Here is a 19,800-nt window from a genome sequence, read left to right on the forward strand (position 1 = left end):
CGTGTCAATGTGTGTTGTGTGGGTCGTGACTCCGTGTTTCTCCTCGAGAAGTGACTGAACTCTTTAGGGTTGAGGGCAGCGGTAGTGGTGATGGGGACATGGAATTCTTCCTTCCAGCTAATCACAGACGTGGTAAGCCGCTATTCCGAGGCCCTTTACTATTCTGCATTTTAACTTTTCTTTTTAGAGACAACAATACTAACCATTAATCTATATCCGCTATATGCAGGTCCTTTATATAGTTTGTCTCATTAGGCAGCACAACTTTATCAAGTATTATTTACTCCATGCTGTTATAAGTCAGCTGGAAAGTGATCAAGTCAAAATCAAATCCTATCTGCCTCTGAAACGCAGACTCTCCTCCTCTCTTTGTGAACCTAATGAAGTTTCCTGATTCTAATTATAACATAAATTTTGCTTGGTACCATGTACAAAAGTGATTATTGGAAAAGCTTTTACATAGCTTTGAATACCTAAAAAAGAGATAAATAGAATATTTATATTTTCATGTAAAATGTGTCGTACTGATTTTCTTTACGACAGCAAGTGAGTCATTTTATGCTGCATTTAATCAAACACATGGGAAAGAGAAAGTAAGAAAATGGGAGAATAAATTGCCAATTTATTGAAGGAAATATTGAAAAGAGGATGTCTTTTGAATTAGATGTGTATATAAATATGATTCAGCTTTTTCACCTCAAATATTTTTTCATATAAAGAGACAATGCATAGACTATCTGTTTTTCGTCAGGAGGGACTCTTGCTAACCCTCAAAAAGATTCCTTTTGAAGAATGCACAAAACATTCCTTTTTCACAATGTCAGGTTTTATATTTTAGTTTCAGAAGTTGTTACCACCCCTCTCATTCCTGACTTCTGTCAATGTCTCCTGTAACTTCTATATTTAATTACTGTCCTAATTTTGGGATTCCTTATTGTCTTGTCCACATATTTAATGTTCAACATAAAAGCTGAACATACTTCCTAGGACAAAAGTACTTCTTTGTTTAGATTTTGGCATCTTTTTAGTTATAGGACTGGACTTTGAGACCAGGAAAGATAGATCTATTATATCGTAATATGATGAAAATAGGAGTAGAATTACTGCACATTTGGAAGCCAAGAATCTGTGCAGTCAGGTTGGTGAAAATCATAGAAAAACTACTGTTTTATAAATGTAGGAGTCATTTTGGCTCATGTTCTTCCAAGGTCAGCAAAGGTCGTGAGAGACTTTCCTCCTATGCTCTGTGTGGAAGAATGTTCTCTTTCATAGAGAAGAAAAAGAAAAACAAGTTTTCCTTGTTCATCTTCAAGTGCTTATACAGCACTTGTATGTCACGTTAGAGCCCAAACAGAGGAAGGTCAGAAAAGCACGAATATTGTGGCAGCCGTTTCTGTCTGCCTTTCTTTCTGAAGCAAATTAGAACATACTCAGTGAATGGTACCACTCTTTTCAAAAAGTTGTTCCTTGCTTTTCCCTTTGGTTTGTAAATTACTGATTAACATTTTCTTCTGTTTGTTGGAACTTATTCATGCAGCCAGTCTAGGAGTGGCTTCCCAAATTCTAGTGACTATAGCAGCCTCTGACCATGCTCATGGTGTATTTGAATTTAGCCCTGAGTCACTCGTTGTCAGCGGAACAGAACCAGAAGATGGATACAGCACTGTTGTATTCAATGTGCGTACATTCTTTCCTCCAGTCCTAGACGTTTTCTGTTTTTTTTAAAAACACTGTTTTATTGTATATTAAGGTATACTTTGTTAATTTTTTCTATGTAAGTGGGGGGGTACTGAATCTAGTGGCACAGACAATTCAAATTGATAATTAAACAGTGATTTGTCTTTTGCTTTGTATTTCATTTTGCATGCATTGTGATTCTGAGGATTCCTGACTCTTTAAGAAATATCTATTAATATAAAAATATAGTTTTCTATCTTAATTCAGATGGGCTGTGGCAACAAACATCTCCAAATTCTAATTGACTTACTACAACAAAGATCTGTTTTTCACTCATGTTTTATGTCCCATCTGAAGTTGGCTGTCATCAATCACTTAGGACTGAGGGTTGCAAAGGCTGTAACTCAACAGATACTTCTGTCTCCACTGACTAGGGAGACGTGGTTGGGGGAAACTGCACACTGGCTTTTCAGCTTCTTTCTGGAGGTCATTCACAGCATTTGCATTTAACTTCTTTGGTCAAAGCATGTCTCATGACAACACAAAAGTAATTGGGTAGAGAAATGTAATCCTGGCTTATATCTTTCCCAAAAGGAAAGAAAATGCAAAACATTTGTGAATAGCAATAATAATACCATCTCCATGTGGTCTCTGTGTGTATATGTGTTTCTACTCTACATTCATCCAGTAGGAATTAAGGCTTCTATTGTTAGATAATTTAGAGGAGCCAGAAGCTTGCTCAGTGTCCTCAGATTTTATTCAAAGGATGAAGAAAGATCACTCAAAATATATCTGTTCTGTATTCTTATGGCAGATCTGCAGTAAACTGTTGTGGAATAAATTAAACAGCTTTAGAAAGGATAACTAATTACTCAAGAAAGAAAAGAAAAAGGATTCAGGGAAAGCACCAAGTTTATAAAGAAATTTTTTAATAAAAATTCCTGTCTCTGAATCAGCATTCTTATTTTAAGTATAAAAATTACTTTTAGTTGGGACTTAACTTGAAGTCTGGCTTTCCTGGTGACTCAGACAGTACAGAATCTGCCTGCAATGCAGGAGACCCAGGTTTGATCCCTGGGTTGGGAAGATCTCCTGGAGAAGGAAATGGCAACCCACTCCAGTATTCTCGCCTGGGGAATTCCATGGACAGAGGAGCCTGGCGGGCTACAATCCATGAGGTTGCAAAGAGTCGGATAAGACTGAGCGACTAACACTACAGTAACTTGAAGTGATTTTTTTAAAAAAGATTTTTCATTCTTTTTAACATACTACTGACAAAAGCATTTCTTGCTTCTTAAATATGTAAATATATACCATTGGGTTGAGTACATTTTTTGGTGAATTTTTGTTTTCCATAGTACATTGAAATTAAATATAATTTGTTTTAAAAAATGAGTATTATGGCTAACTTTTCAGAAAAATTATCAGTCATCTATTCCTTACAATAAAGTGTATACTGTCTTTGCAGGAAATGTAAACATTTTCATGAATGTACAATATAATACACTGTTAATTGCATTTGCTTTATTACTGATATATGTTGTAGTTGCAGAAATGAAACAGCTGTGCTTTAGTTAGAATATAAGCATGTTGCTTCAATCTGTCATTTCATACAATAGTCGTTTTAAGTGGGACTCCCTGAGGGTCTTCAAAGATGGGTAGTGCATTGCCTTCAAGAATCTTATATTCTTCAGAACAGCTAATATAAAATAAAATTACAAATTAATACCCTGTTGTTTTGTATGTCCAAATCTCTAAGTTGGTGGATTTAATGCCTGTTTTAACATATTTTAATATTAAATATTTTAAAGATTATGAGAAGTCATGGGGCTCTGTCTCGAGTGACTTTGCTTTGGAGCATAGACTCTGACCCTGATGGCGATCTGGCCTTCACCTCTGGCAATGTCACATTTGAGATTGGACAGAAGAGCGCCAACATCACAGTGGAAATATTGCCTGATGAAGATCCAGAACTGGATAAAGCATTCTCTGTGACCATCCTCAGCGTCTCCAGTGGCTCTCTAGGCGTTCATACTAATGCCACACTAATAGTTTTGGCTAGTGATGATCCTTACGGGGTCTTCATCTTTTCTGAGAAAAATAGACCTATTAAAGTGGAGGAAGCAACCCAGAACATCACGTTGTCAATAATAAGGTTAAAAGGCCTCTTGGGAAAAGTTAAAGTCACATATGCAACACTGGACGATATGGAAAAACCGCCTCATTTTCCACCTAATTTAGCCAGAGCAACTCAAGGGAAAGACTATTTACCAGCTTCTGGATTTGCTGTTTTTAGAGCCAATCAGAGTGAGGCAACAATAACTGTTTCAGTCTTGGATGATGATGAGCCAGAAAGATCTGAGTCTTTGTTTGTTGAACTACTCAACTCTACTTTAACAGAGAAAGTGCAGAATCGCCCAAGTAAGTAGCCATTAGTGTGTTGTTTTTATTATTAGAGGTAAGAATTCTGAAACAAATTAAGAATTCGGTATAGTAAAAAATTCTGTAAAAATAGTAAGCTCTGACTTTACTAGCATCCTCTTACAAGGGTTTATAAGGTAAATGGAAGTAGGACATGTGAAAATGTGCTGTCGTGTTTTAAAACTGTTACAGTCCCAGACTAAATTTTTAGAAATGCTTATGGAATCTGGTATGACTGATCTCTTATACTATTTGTACTAGATATTGTAGCTTCTGAAACCTTCTGAAATCAATCTGGGGTTCCAAGGACAGTCCTCGTAGCTAGATCCTGAGTCTCTTTCACCTTGATCCACCCTAGATGGTTCCTTAACCAACAGAGTCTCTTTGTATCTGTGGGAAGCAATACAAAGAGATGGTGGATCTGGCAACTGCATGAGGGAAGGGGGAAAGGGCTGTGTAGTAGTGAGAAGACCTGGAAATTTGGGGGTCATCCTGAGAGTCGAGATGAAGGCCCTGGTTGGGGATAAGAATGAGGAATGAGGAGTGAGTGATGACCTGTGTTGGGCAGAGGATCTGGTTCTGCAGCTTCTATTTGGACAGAACAGCCTCTCCCCCCGGGGTCATGGCTCAGTAGCTTTGGAGGGAGTGGGGGCTGCTATCACAGAGCCAACCTGAGCTGGGGGCTCACTGTAGCTTGTTCGTTAGCCACATCTCTCTCTGAAGACCTATGACTTTAGATAGGGGTTTTTATATAAAGAGAAGAATCTAGATTTCCTGGAATAAGGCAGTAAGAAAAGGAAGCAAGATTGGTGATTTTAATTTAATATCAATTTAATGTCAGTTTTAGGATAACATTAGTAAGTATGATATTAAGTAGACATCTTTTAAAATATAGTAAAACTATCTTAAGAAAATTGGAATGAAATCGTCGAAAGAGTTAAGATCTGCATGTTGACTGTGTTCTACCATATAGATGAAGGTTTCTTACAAGTATATTTTGTCGCCTTACTGGTACATTGTATAGTGAGCACCATTCTTGCCCACATTGTAATTGTAGTCCAGGACTGTAGAAGGAAATTTACTTTTTAAGGATAACTGCTATCATTAAATTTTTAGATTACAGTCAGGGTTAACATTCTTTCACAGTAACCTATCCCTTGTTTTCTTTGCGTGATTTAGCATCAGTTACCACAGCAATACATTGAAAGAAAACCCAGTAAGTAGTCTTAGTAAGAATTATAAAAGGGCTTTCTAGGTGGTGCAGTGGTAAAGAATCCACCTGCCAATGCAGGAGACCTAGGAGATGCCAGGTGAATCCCTGGGTCAGGAAGATCCCCTGGAGGAGGAAATGGCAACCCACTCCAGTCAGTATTCTTGCCTGAAAAATTCCATGGACAGAGGATCCTGGTGGGCTACAGTCTCTGGGGTCACAGAGAGTTGGACACGACTGAGCAACTGACTACAAGAATTATATGGTATAGCCCACTTTTCAAGGAACTGGAGTTTATTAAGTGAGCTAGAAGTAAAACCAGGAAGAAGGATCGCATGTAGCAGTGGCTAGCTAGGAGCTGTGGATGCTGGTGTCAGATAACTTAGGTCCAAGTGTATCATAATAAATTGTTGCCCATAAACTTTTAAAGCCCAAGTTTCCTTATCTGTAGTACAGACTTATTATGGAGATTAAAATATGATAATACATGTGAAAATGAATATAGGGTCTGGCATATGGTAAGCATTAAATAAATGTGAGCAATTATTAATAAAGTGATATATGCAGGATATCACTGTGCTATGGGTTGGGAGAAACAGTCAACGTGTGTTTGTTTATGCTGGATATGTTCCTGGAACCGTGCAGCATACTTGGGGAAATTCAGACTCAGCATAAGCTATGAAGTGAAACAGTTAAAGAACAATTCAGTGCATTAGAAAGGAAACAGTAAATGTCATTTAAAATGAAGAAAAAGAATAATTCAGTGCAAACCTATGTGATATGGTCTCAATTTTAATAGGTACAATCACACACTTTCAGGAGACAGTGTGAGAGGAGTGGTGACGAGCTGGCAGAGGGCAGGATGAACAGTCAGTGCAGAAAGGGTATCTACTTGGTTTGCTGAGGAATTGCAGATAGGGAGCTGGAGCTTGGACAGACCCTTACATGATGTCTCTAAAATGTGTCCAGCAGGTTCTAGTCTAATGCCTTAGCTGACTACCTCATCCGCTTTGCACCTCTGATTCCTTATCTGTGAGACATGGACAGTGTTACCCACCACACAGGGATGGTATGGGAATTAAATTACTGGATGCAAGGAAAGTGCTTGGAACAGTGCCTGTCAAATGGTGCACATGCATAAAATGTCGTCAGCTGCTGCAACCCTGGGTTACTGCTGTTTTCCCCCAATGTGCTGCTGCCAAGTCGCTTCAGTCGTGTCCGACTCTGTGCGACCCCATGGACTGCAGCCTACCAGGCTTCTCTGTCCATGGGATTCTCCAGGCAAGAACACTGGAGTGGGTTGCCATTTCCTTCTCCACTCAATGTAGTTGAATTTAATTATATAGATTTACAGTTTGTGATTTTAACTATATAATTTAGTGTGATCTGGAACTGTTTATCATTGAAATTAAATGGTGTCATTACTTGTTTTAGATTACGTTGCCTGAAAATACCCAATTTTATTCATTGTCACATGCTTTCAAATACCACCATAGTTGGAAATGTTCTAAATATGAACTCAAAATTGTTTACTTGTAATATGAGCTTGCTGATGCTTCATTTGTGTCGAAGTTCATAAAAATTGTTTTGGCGAGGGTGCTAAGTCAGAATTGAATCTAGAAGGTAAATTAGGGAGAGTTTGTGGAGGGTCTTAAATGCCTTCAAAATAAGTTTTGTGCTCCCTAAAATCAGTGGCAAGTAAGACGAGAGTCTTAAAGATAGGCTTAGAAGTATAGAAGTAAAAGCATAAGTAAGGACACTCTTTCTATACCAGCTTTGGCATGACTATTAATTGAGATGGTGCAGGGGGAATAGGTTTGTGGGGAGGGACAGTTAAGCACGGAGAGAGACAGTAATTGAATTGGAGTGTGGTGATATTCAGCTCATCTTCGAGGACAAGGAACTAAATGACTTTCCTGCTCAATTTTGTAACTGTAGTGGCTTTAAAAAAATTTATAGCATGCTGGTAACTAATTGGAAGAGCATAATTCTGTAAGTTTCATCCTTACCTGTTATAATATTATGTGAAGTGATGATTAATTATCTTCTAATTATGTTTTGAGAAATTTCTAATACCTATTAAAATAATCCTTGTAGGGTAATTATTCCTTTGCTATAATAAAAATCACCCTAGAAGTTACAGAGAAGTAGGAACTTTCTGTTTATTTTTGTATCCCCAACATCTAAAATTCATGCTGGTACATAGTAATCAATAAATATTTTTGCTATAAGTAGTAGAAAACACAAAATGATAACCCATTTGGTTCATGGATCTTGCTGCAGCTTCTTTAAAAAAATTTTTTTATTGAAGTATAGTGGATTTACAGTGTTCTGTTCATTACTGCTGTATAGCAAAGTGATACACACACACACACTTTATCACAGGATGTTAATTATAGTTCTCTCCGTTATACACTAGGACTCTGTTGTTTGTCCATTCTATAAATTGGCTGAGGCCTCTTGATGACTTTTGACGAGTTGTTAGAATTTTGATATATTAGTTTTTCGTCTGTCTTTCAGTTCCAAACTCTCCACGCCTGGGGCCTAAGGTAGAAGCTATTGCTCAGTTAATTATCATTGCCAATGATGATGCCTTCGGAACTCTTCAGCTCTCAGCACCTGTTGTTCGAGTAGCAGAAAATCATGTTGGACCCATTATCAATGTGACAAGAACAGGAGGAGCATTTGCAGATGTTTCTGTGAAGTTTAAAGCCGTGCCAATAACTGCAGTAGCTGGTGAGAAAAGACATCTAAGGAGCAGTGAATTGTTTTGAGGGAAATTGTATCCTTGATTAACAAAACCAGTCAAAGATGTAGTGAGAAAAATCAACCAGAAAGCAGTAATACCCTTGCATCTTTTTAAGGCACAAATCTAGACTTTTTATTATGTATTTGTGACATTGATTTTGCAAAATTTGTAAAAGCTGTTGGCAAATTTAAAAGGTTAATATGCGCAAACCAATGAAAAGTAAACCAAGGAAAGCATTGTTAGACTTTCTCCCTGAGTACTTTTAAGGTTTTTGGAAGGGATTCAATGTGTAAATAATAATGAGGAATGCAGGATAAAACATGCAGCTGTATAATTGCAGTATTGCCAACAGATATGTCTCTCAACTCATTTATTCTATTGTTTGTTTATTTATGAAGAACATGGTAGAGACAGTTATTAGCATTAACTATTTTATGTATAAGCAGAAGGATTTTATTGCCAAATGCAAACATTAGGAGACAGTCTTCTCTCTCGTAGTTCAGTTATGGCCTCTTAGGGAGCTTTGCCTGAGAGCTATTCAGTTAGAACCTTTTTAGTGTGTACTCAAAGGTCATGTGGAGAAGGCAATGGCACCCCACTCCAGTACTCTTGCCTGGAAAATCCCATGGACAGAGGAGTCTGGTAGGCTGCAGTCCATGGGGTCGTTAAGAGTCAGACATGAGTGAGCGACTTAGCAGCAGCAGCAGCAAAGGTCATGAGTGTGAATGGATAGGATAACCCAATTGATATTTTGAAATAAATCATTTGGATGTGACGCTTGCTTGAAAAGAAAATAAAGCAGGCTTACCTAGTCCCTGCGTGAATGATATGTGTGTGTGAGTGTGTGTATGTGTGAGTGAGTGTGTGAGTGAGTGTGTATGTGTATGGGGGGAGTGTAGCCCAGAGGAATGCCTATATACAGAGGGCTTTACACTTTGACAGGTCGTGAGGATTGATCCGTGTTCTAGGAATTAGCCTATAAAGTCCATAAGGGCATGCGTGCTAAGTCACTTCAGTCATGTCCGACTCTTTGAGACCCTGATGGCTGTAGCCTGCCAGACTCCCGTCTGACCCTGGGATTCTCCAGGCAAGAATACTGGGGTGGGCTGCCATGCTTCTCTAGGGGATCTTCCTGATCCCAGGGACTGAACCTGCATCTCTGCCTCTCTCTTTTCCTCATTTGCTGTTTGACCAGAGACAACCACCCTGAGTGATACACTTTTGTCGTCGTTGTTCAGTCATGTCCGACTCTTTGTGACCCCGCATGAACTATAGCACGCCAGGCTCCTCTGTCCTCCACTGTCTCTTGGTGCTGTTGATAGTCAATCGCTAAGTCCTGCCTGACCCTTTGTGACCCCATGGACTGAAGCACGCCAGGTTCCCTGTCTTTTATTATCTCCAGGAGTTTGCTCAAATTCATATCCATTGAGTCACTGATGCCATCCAACCATCTCATCCTCTGTCATCCCCTTCTTCTCTTGCCCTCAATCTTTTCCAGCATCAGGGTCATTTTTAGTGAGTCAACTCTTCACATCAGGTGGCCAAAGTATTGGAGCTTCAGCTTCAGTGAATGTTCAGGACTGATTTCCGTTAGGATTGACTGGTTCGATCACCTTGCTGTCCAAGGGACTGTCAAGAGTCTTTTCCAACATCACAGTTCAAAAGCATCAATTCTTCGGTGCTCATCTTTCTTTATGGTCCAAATCTCACATCCATACATGACTACTGGAAAAACCATAGATTTGACTATATGGACTTTGGTTGGCAAAGTGATGTCTCTAGTTTTTAATATATTGTCTAGGTTTGTCATACCTTTTCTTCTAGGGAGCAAGTGTCTTGTAATTTCATGGCTGCAGTCACTGTCTGCAGTGATTTTGGAGCCCAAGAAAATAAAGTCTGTCACTGTTTCCATTGTTTGCCCATCTATTTGCCATGAAGTGACAGGACCGGATACCATGATGTTAGTTTTTTGAGTGTTGAGTGTTAAGCCAGCTTTTTCATTGTCTTCTTTCACCCTCATCAAGAGACTCTTTAGTTCCTCTTCACTTTCTGCCATTAAAGTGGTATCATCTGCATTTCTGAGGTTATTGATATTACTCCTGGCGGTCTTGATTCCAGCTTGTGATTCATCCAGCCTGGCATTTTGCATGAATTAATGGCACTCTGCTTAGAATTTAAATAAGAAAGATGACAACATGCAGCCTTGTCATACTCCTTTCCCAATTTTGAACCAGTCCATTGTTCCTGTTCCATTCTAACTGTTGCTTCTTGACCCATATACAGATTTTTCAGGAAGCAGGTAAGGTGGTCTGGTATTCCCATCTCTTAAAGATTTTTCCACAGTTCGTTGTGATCCACACAGTCAATGGCTTTAGCGTAGTCAATGAAGCAGAAGTAGATGTTCTGGACTTCCCTTGCTTTTTCTGTGATCCAATGGATGTTGGCAATTTGATCTCTATTTCCTCTGCCTCTTTGAACTTAGCTTTTACATCTGGGAGTTCTTGGTTCATGAACTGCTGAAGCCTGGTTTGAAGGATTTTGAGCATTACCTTGCTAGCATGTGAAATGAGGGCAATTGTATGGTAGTCTGAACATTCTTTTGCTTTGCTGTTTTTTTTGATTTGGAATGAAAACTAGATCTTTTCCAGTTCTGTGACCACTGCTGTTTTCTAAATTTGCTGCCATATGCAGCACTTTCACAGGATCATCTTTTAGGATTTGAAATAGCTCAGCTGGAATTCTGTCACATCCACTAGCTTTGTTCATAGTGATTCTTGCTAAGGCCCTCTTGACTTACACACCAGGATATCCAGTTGTAGGTGAGTGACCACACCATCCTGCTTATCCAGGTCATTAAGACCTTTATTCTATCGTTCTTTTTTGTATTATTGCCACCTCTTCCTAATCTCATTTGGTTCTGTTAGGTCCTTACTGTTTCAGTCCTTTATTGTGTCCATCCTTGCATGAAATGTTCCCTTGATATCTCCAGTTTTCTTGAAGAGATCTCTAGTCTTTCCCATTTTATTGTTTTCCTCTACTTCTTTGCACTGTTTTTTTAAGATGATCTTCCTATCTCTCCTTGCTATTCTCTGGAACTCTACATTCAGTTGGATGTATCTTTTCCTTTCTCCCTTGCCTTTCACTTCTTTTCTTTTCTCAGCTATTTGAAAAGCCCTCCTCAGACAACCACTTTGGCTTCTTGCATTTCTTTTTCTTTGGGGTTTGGCCATCATCTCCTGTATAATGTGTTGAACCTCTGTCCATAGTTCTTCAGGCACTCTGTCTATCAGATCTAGTCCCTTGAATCTATTTGTCACTTCCATGGTATAATCGTAAGGAATTTGATTTAGGTCATACATGAATAGTCTAGTAATTTTCCTTACTTTCTTCGTAAGCCTGAATTTTGCAATGAGGAGCTCATGGTCTGAGCCACAGTCAGCTCCAGGTCTTGTTTTTGCTGACTGGGCAGAGCTTCTCCATCTTTGGCAAAGAACATAGTCAGTCTGATTTCATATTGACCATCTGGTGATGTTTATGTGTAAATTCATCTCTTTTGTTGTTGGAAAAAGATGTTTGCTATGACCAGCATATTCTCTTGACAAAACTCCGTTAGTGTTTGCGCGGCTTCATTTTCTGCTCCAAGGCCAAACCTGCCGCTTACTCTGGGTGTCTCTTGATTTCCTACTTTGACATTTCAATCCCCTGTGATGAAAAGGACATCTTTTTTGGTGTGAGTTCTAGGTTCTTGGTGTTGTAGGTCTTCATAGAACCATTCAGCTTTGGCTTCTTTGACTTCAGTGGTTGGGGCAGAGACTTGATTACTGTGATATTGAATGGTTTTTCTTGGAAACAAACCGAGATCGTTCCATCATCTTTGAGATTGCACCCAAGTACTGCATTTTGAACTATTCTGCCGATTATGAGGGCTACTCCATTTCTTCTAAGTGTTTTCTTGCCCACAGTAGTAGGTATAATAGTCATCTGAATTAAATCCGCCCATTCCCATCCATTTTAGTTCACTGATTCCTAAGTTGTTAATATTCAATCTTGCCATCTCCTGCTTGACCATGTCCGATTTACCTTGGTTCATGGACCTAACGTTCCAGGTTCCTATGCAATATTGTTCTTTAGGGCATCAGACTTTACTTTTACCACCAGATACATCCACAGCTAAGTGTCGGGAAAGAAGTTCCCGCTGTGGCCCAGCCACTTCATTCTTATTGGAGCTATTAGTAATTGTCCTTGTCTCTTCCCCAGGAGCATATAGGACACCTTCTGACCTCTAGGGTTCATCTTCTGGTGTCATATCTTTTTTCCTTTTCATACTGTGTGGGGTTTTCGAGGCAAGAGTACTAGAGTAATTTTCCATTTTCTACTCCAGTGGACAACATTTTGTGAGAACTCTTTGCTATGACACAGCCATCTTGGGTGGCCCTACACAGCATGGCTCATAGCTTCGTTGCATTATGCAAACCCCGTCACCATGATAAGGCTGTGATCCATATAGGGGTATACATTAGCAGCTTTTAATCCAACTTTGTAGAAAAATTCTTGTTTCCCAGCTGTAAGATTGATGATATTGACGTACCCATCTCTGTGCAGCAGTGTAATCGGTCTCCCCAGTGAGATCAGAATTCTTGTTTTGTTCATTTTGAAAGTACCATACATATTGGTTTATTTTTGTAAATAAGAGGCCATCTTGTGGTAGTGAATGATTCATGTGCATATCCATATCTATATGTCTGTGTATATTTGTGTCATCTATATGTGTATATGGCAAGTAGAACACTGTATATGTATTTCTAAAAATGAACTTGAATAGCCAGGATGGTTTTTCATTATTGTGTTGTATCAAACCCATTTTTTTGTTGCAAGAGAGGTGAAATCTTCTGTTTAAAATAAACACAATCCCTGTCCTCAGAAACGTCTTGCGAAGTATGGCCATGAATTGTGATATGTCATAGTATTTCCCTAGTATATGGGGAGTTTATTATCATGTCCTAGAAGAAGTTTTAGCATTTTTCTTTTTGTCTTTGTAGGTGAAGATTATAGTATAGCTTCGTCGGATGTGGTCTTACTAGAAGGGGAAACCAGTAAAGCTGTGCCAATATATATCATTAATGACATCTACCCTGAGCTGGAAGAATCTTTTCTTGTGCAGCTGTTGAATGAAACAACAGGAGGGGCGAAACTCGGGGCGTTAACAGAGGCGATCATTATTATTGAGGCCTCTGATGATCCCTATGGATTATTCGGTAATGAGACTAGTCCGTGTCTCTTACTTATTTGTATTTGTTTATTTTTAGAGCCTCAAGACTGATTTAATCTTGTTTCCTTTTAACCTGCTATTACTGATATATAAGGACATCTATGTATGTTCACCACCTGTGGTTAGAAATCAACCTCTTAGCATAAACCTAAAGATCATACACTTTTAGGATTTTAGGTCAGATCTGGCTCCTGGATGTATTTTGTGAATCTTAGACCAATTGTTAAAAGAACTGATTTATAGAAATTTGTACAAAAATCTGAATTTCTGAGCTTTCTTTATAGTAAAAAAAGGTATGGTGACATCAAGCCCCCCTTTTTGCATAGCATCAGTCTTTGAAGCAAAATACCAACCGCCAGGCTTGTACCATGCCATTCACCCCAGAAGTCATAGGACCCACTTCACTCATGACTGATACATGTCTGGCCTCTGTGGGCATCTGAGTTTATGATTTCTGGTTCTATCGTAATGAAAAATAATTTGGAAAATTTGTCAGGCAGGCCTGAGCAATTTGTATTATAGCATGTTTCTCTGATTTTGTGGAGTTTAGCCTCTTAGATTGCTCGGGGTTGGGGGGTAATTATTGGCTGTAGGGTGGCAGTGGGTTTGCTCTATGTTGACTTAGCTTTACTTTGTATTTGAAATTATCTCTGCTTTGCCCTTTAGGTTTTCAGATTACTAAACTTACTGTAGAGGAACCTGAGTTTAACTCAGTGAAGGTAAACCTGCCAATAATTCGAAATTCTGGGACACTCGGCAATGTTACTGTTCAGTGGGTTGCCACTATTAATGGACAGCTTGCTACTGGCGACCTGCGAGTTGTCTCAGGTAATGTGACCTTTGCCCCTGGGGAAACCATTCAAACCTTGTTGTTAGAGGTCCTGGCTGACGACGTTCCGGAGATTGAAGAGGTGAGAGGAATGGCTAGTTTAGAATGACACTGTAAACCGTATCTTGTCTTATAGTGATTAGAACAGATGCCTGTTGTTGGGACATTTATAGAGGTGTCCGATAAATTCTTTCTGTGAGAATGTTTCACAATTTGGTAGTGTGAAAGCGATCCTTACAGAAAACAAAAACAAGAATATTTTAGAAATAGGTTTCATACTTGTTCGCATACTAGTTTACTAGTATAAAATTTTTTTTTGTACAATTATATTTTTCTATGTTTTGGTTAAGTGATTAAAAATATATAATCTGGCAGAAAGTTTGCTATATTGTTTCACATAATTTGTTTGTATTCATAATCTCTCTTGGCTTGAGTGTGAGCCAGTCAATCTTAATTATATGTGGGTTTTGATTTTTCTGCTCATTCATTTATTCTTTAGGATTTACTCTGTGACAAATTCCATGTGAGATTTATTTGCCTGATATTTATTTTTCATGATAAAGAAGTGCAGTGGCAAATAAAGATAGCGTCTCAGTGGGGAAGTTGATTCATCACTGACATATATTGGCTGAAGATAATTTTATTTTATGAAATTCAAGTATTATTAAAACCTGGAGCTCATAAAATTAGATTTAACAGCATTTATTCTTTAATAGTGTCAAATTTTTGTAGAACGGAAGTCCATAAAATTTCAGTTGAGTGCTGATTGTGTCATTACTCACTTCTTAAATATTAGTTATTAGTTAATACATATAAAACATTTCTCTTTCCTTTCCTCTAAATTTAGGTGACATCATGATATATTTTTGCTTCAAATTTTACCAGAGAATTTCCCCTTATGAGAATGTGGGAAATAAAGCATAATAAATGAACTATTCATAAAACACATATGCAATATTCTCCCTTCGTAAAAAAGTGTATAGGGATTACAAGTATATTATTGAAGTGGTAAACATAAAGAGGCATCTTAAAATTGATCCACACGATTGTATAACAGAATATTAAGGAACTTAAACAGCCTGTATTTCTTACGTGCAGTCATGCTCTAGTGTTAAAGTTGGTGAAGGATTGTTCTGTTACATGTTGGGTTTGTAAATGTAGTGGAGGAGTTTCTTTATGTTCATTCGTGTTACACTATATTGTGTTCTTGTATGGATATCTTTGATTTTTTTTTCTTGCATCATGTTTATTCTAATTTCAGAATCGGGATTCTGTTAAGGAAGTTTTCACTGTATTTTTAGGTTATCCAAGTGCAACTAACTGATGCCTCTGGTGGAGGTACTGTTGGGTTAGATCGAGTGGCAAATATTATTATTCCTGCCAATGATAATCCTTATGGTACAGTAGCCTTTGTTCAGTCGGTTTCTCGTGTTCAAGAGCCCCTGGAGAGAAGTTCCTGTGCTAACATAACTGTCAGGAGAAGGTATATGGGATGGCTGCTTGGGACTTGTGGGGTGGTGGAAAAGGATCTCTTGCACAATCCAATAATTTAATTATGGTAGTTTTTACATAACGTAAAATATTTTACAGGTTATTATAATCTGTTAATTATGCATATCACTATTAAGTACTCATTATTTTTCCCATACCTTTTATTAGTGAAATGGGTTATACATCATTTGGCTTTCTAACCGCAGACATTTATTGCTTTAATTGGTGATTTGTTTGAATTAGAACTTAAAACAACTGGTTTCTAAATTGAGGATCAGATGCCATATGAAGTAGTTGATTTTCAGGTTCTTATCTTCTCCTGCCTTTCTTTTGTGAGGCAGCATACTGTTCACTTGGAGAAGGCAATGGCACCCCACTCCAGTGCTCTTGCCTGGAAAATCCCATGGATGGAGGAGCCTAGTAAGCTGCAGTCCATGGAGTCGCTAAGAGTCAGACACTACTGAGCGACTTCACTTTCACTTTTCACTTTCATGCATTGGAGAAGGAAATGGCAACCCACTCCAGTGTTCTTGCCTGGAGAATCCCAGGGACAGGGGAGCCTGGTGGGCTGCCGTCTATGGGGTCGCACAGAGTCGGACACGACTGAAGTGACTTAGCAGCAGCATACCGTAGTTCACTGAGCTCCTTCAGAAATAGAAAAATAGGTGGTCTTGCAACCTTGTGGCAAGTAATTAACATTTACATTTCTTGGAAACATACCCATGTCGTTATCATTCATTGTTACTTTCAGTGAAAGTTAGTAGTGAAGATTCATTTTCTAACTCTGCTCGAAAATTCTGGAATGGATACGATTTGCGTTATCTTGCAAGATATTTTCATAGCTGGGTTAAAAATAAGTATTACCTGAACGAAAATGAACTAGGTTTCCTTACATGAGAAAACTCAGTGAGACATAGAAAGCTAATTAAGAAGCATGGTTGTGTCTGTGCTAGTACCTTATCCACTTAAAAAAAGTGGAAGCCACAGTCGGCGTTCTCGCCTCTGCGTGTAATGCACAGATTGCTTTGAATGCCTAACCTGTATCTTGTCACTCCACGTTTTAGCGGAGGGCACTTTGGTCGGCTGTTGTTGTTCTACGGCACTTCTGATATTGATGTAGTGGCTCTTGCAGTTGAGGAGGGTCAAGACTTACTGTCCTACTATGAATCGCCAATTCGAGGGGTGCCTGACCCACTTTGGAGAACTTGGGTGAACGTCTCTGCGATGGGGGAGCCCCAGGATACTTGTGCCACTTTGTGCCTCAAAGAACACGCGTGCTCAGCGTTTTCCTTTCTCAGTGCTTCTGAAGGCCCCCAGTGTTTTTGGATGACTTCATGGACCAGCCCAACAGCTAACAACTCAGACTTCTGGACCTACAAGAAAAACGTGACCAGAGTAGCATCTCTCTTTAGCAGTCAGGCTGTGGCTGGTAGTGACTATGAGCCTGTGGCGAGGCAGTGGGCCATCATGCTGGAAGGCGATGAATTTGCAAATCTCACCGTTTCTATTCTTCCCGATGATTTCCCAGAGATGGATGAGAGTTTCCTGATTTCTCTCCTCGAAGTTCATCTCATGAACATCACAGCCAGTTTTAAAAACCAGCCAACCATAGGACAGCCAAACACTTCTGCCGTTGTCATAGCATTAAATGGTGACGCCTTTGGAGTGTTTGTGATCTACAGCATTAGTCCCAACACCTCCGAAGATGGCTTCTATGTCGAAGTTCAGGAGCAGCCTCAAAGCACAGTGGAGATGGCGATCCACAGGACAGGGGGCAGCTTAGGTCAGGTGACAGTCGAATGGCGCGTCGTTGGTGGAACAGCTACTGAAGGTTTAGATTTTATAGGTGCTGGAGACATTCTGACTTTTGCTGAAGGTGAGTGATGGTTCTCAATGGATTTCAGTTCCCCCTGGGAAAGTCATTATAGTCCATTTTTAGGATAGTGTTCATATGCATTCTTACTATGTACATTCTTGCTAATATGTAAAAGTGAATGAAAAAAGTCGTAGTTGGCTTGTTAATGGTTGACCTGACATATAGAGGGCTGATGGGGCCCTACGCGTGGTATCTTTTTAGTTGAATAAAAAGAAAAGAGGGAATGTGAGGATTTTATCCCTTTTATGTGTGATAGCAGAGCCTTTAAGGAAATGTAGAAGCATATCTAAAGCCGGTTTTAATTTTGTAAAGGAAGTTATAAGAACGAGCCATGTATCCACAATTAAACATGTGAGTAAAAAGTATTGATAGCCAAGAAATGGGAAGCTTTTCATATGCACTGACAAATCAGGATAAACCTCCAAAGAAAATAACAAGTATAAATAGTATAAGGGCTTCCCTGGTGGCTCAGTGGTAAAGAATCTGCCTGCCAATGCAGGAGACACAGGTTCAGTTCCTGGGTTGGGAAGATCCCCTGGAGAAGGAAATGGCAACCCACTCCTGTATTCTTGCCTGGGAAATCCCATGGACAGGGTGAACTGGTGTGCTATAGTTCATGGGGTCACAAAGAGTTGGATATGACTTAGCAACTAAACAATAGCAACAGCATAAATAGTATAAACTTGGGCTTCCCTGGTGGCTCGGATGGTAAAGAATCCGCCTGCAAGCAGGTGACCTGGGTTTGATCCCACTCCACTCCAGTATTCTGGCCTGGAGCATTCCATGGACAGAGGAGCCTGGCAGGCTACAGTCCATGGGATCGCAGAGAGTCACACGACTGAGTGACTTTCACTTCACTGGGTGACTTTATTCATGTTATATTAAGTGTAGTGACCTAGTGAGAGATGAGCTTGTAATACTGGTCCTAGACTTGAATGGGATCACTATTTTAAATTTTCATGAACAGTGAAATTATAGAGAACTTGGACAATAATTAGGATTAGTGCAGATTTACCAATTCTTTTCCAGGGTTGATTGAATCACCACATATTTGAAAATTTTGAACGTTCATATATTTAAAATAGTTTTCTTTGGATGAAAGAAAGATATCTTTACTGAAATCATTTAACTCATGATTTGGGCACTTATAAATTCCATATGGCTTTTTAACATAGTTTTTTTTCTGATTGAAAGTAATTATACTCATAAAAGCTTCAGGTTATACAATAAAATGAAGGAAGTAAATGTTATTCGCAATTTCATATCTTAGAGCAATTCATTGCATATTTTATCCTTTAATGCATATACTTTTTTTTGGAAACAGTAATTAGGGGTTATGATGCATATAGATTATACTTTTGAAACATCTAATAAGCATTACATTTTAGAGTAACTTTTAAAGATAGTTTAAAACTTGTCTATAATGGTTGGGCTTGTGCTTAGTCACTCAATCGTGTCTGACTCTTTGCAACCCTGTGGGCTGTAGCCTGCCAGGCTCCTCTGTCTATGGAATTTTCCAGGCAGGGATACTGGAGTGGGTTGCCATTTTCTTCTCCAGGGGATATCTTCCCGACCTAGGAATCGAACCAGTTTCTCCTACATTGTAGATGGATTCATTACCTGCTGAGCCATCAGGGAAGCCCTCTATAATGGTTATTTCCTAGTAATTGATTTTGGGAACAATGGAATACTGATACACTTGATGTGGGAGGTATGTATGTGCATAGGTTACCAATTGGTAACATTTTCCCCTATTTCAAGGAAAGTAATGAAAATTTGAGGAGGGAGTGGAGATGAAAATTTCAGATTAGCTGTTTTAGTGGCTTTGGTAACTAGGAAGAATTCATCATGTAATGTAGTAGCATTACAACAGTTAGCATTAACCTTGAGTTGTAACTTTAGCATCATGCAAAATGGACTATATTTTGTAGTTGACCTGTATTCTCAGATAATACATATTCTCTTGAAGCAGTCTTAACACTGAATTGATAAAACATACCAGGGTCATGGGGATTCCCAGGTAAGTGGGAAGTGGTAAGGAATCCGCCTGCCAGTGCAGGAGACAGAGAGATGCAGGTTCAGTCCCTGGGTTGGGAAGATCCCCTAGAGTAGGAAATGGCAACCCACTCCAGTATTCTTGCCTGGAAAATTCCATGGACAGAGGCGCCTGGCAGGCTACAGTCCATGGGACCGCAAAGAGTTGGACATGCGTGAGCACACGTGTGCACTTGCACGCCAGCGTCATGAAACAGAGACCATGGATTCACACCTACTTTTT

The 19,800-nt window shown here is 39.1% G+C and overlaps 1 protein-coding gene across 1 annotated transcript in view; it reads left to right on the forward strand.

The window, feature by feature from the left end:
* ADGRV1 (adhesion G protein-coupled receptor V1) overlaps positions 1–19,800 on the forward strand; it is a 538,620-nt gene that overhangs the window by 95,245 nt on the left and 423,575 nt on the right. The window contains exons 26-33 of the mRNA XM_055564426.1: positions 52–132; positions 1,538–1,677; positions 3,489–4,098; positions 7,829–8,044; positions 13,097–13,312; positions 13,993–14,237; positions 15,457–15,638; positions 16,711–17,522. Of these exons, the coding sequence (XP_055420401.1) occupies positions 52–132; positions 1,538–1,677; positions 3,489–4,098; positions 7,829–8,044; positions 13,097–13,312; positions 13,993–14,237; positions 15,457–15,638; positions 16,711–17,522 (2,502 nt within the window). The remainder of the gene's footprint in view (positions 1–51; positions 133–1,537; positions 1,678–3,488; positions 4,099–7,828; positions 8,045–13,096; positions 13,313–13,992; positions 14,238–15,456; positions 15,639–16,710; positions 17,523–19,800) is intronic.

Source organism: Bubalus kerabau, chromosome 1, assembly GCF_029407905.1.
Source record: "Bubalus kerabau isolate K-KA32 ecotype Philippines breed swamp buffalo chromosome 1, PCC_UOA_SB_1v2, whole genome shotgun sequence".
NCBI classification, from domain to species: domain Eukaryota; kingdom Metazoa; phylum Chordata; class Mammalia; order Artiodactyla; family Bovidae; genus Bubalus; species Bubalus kerabau.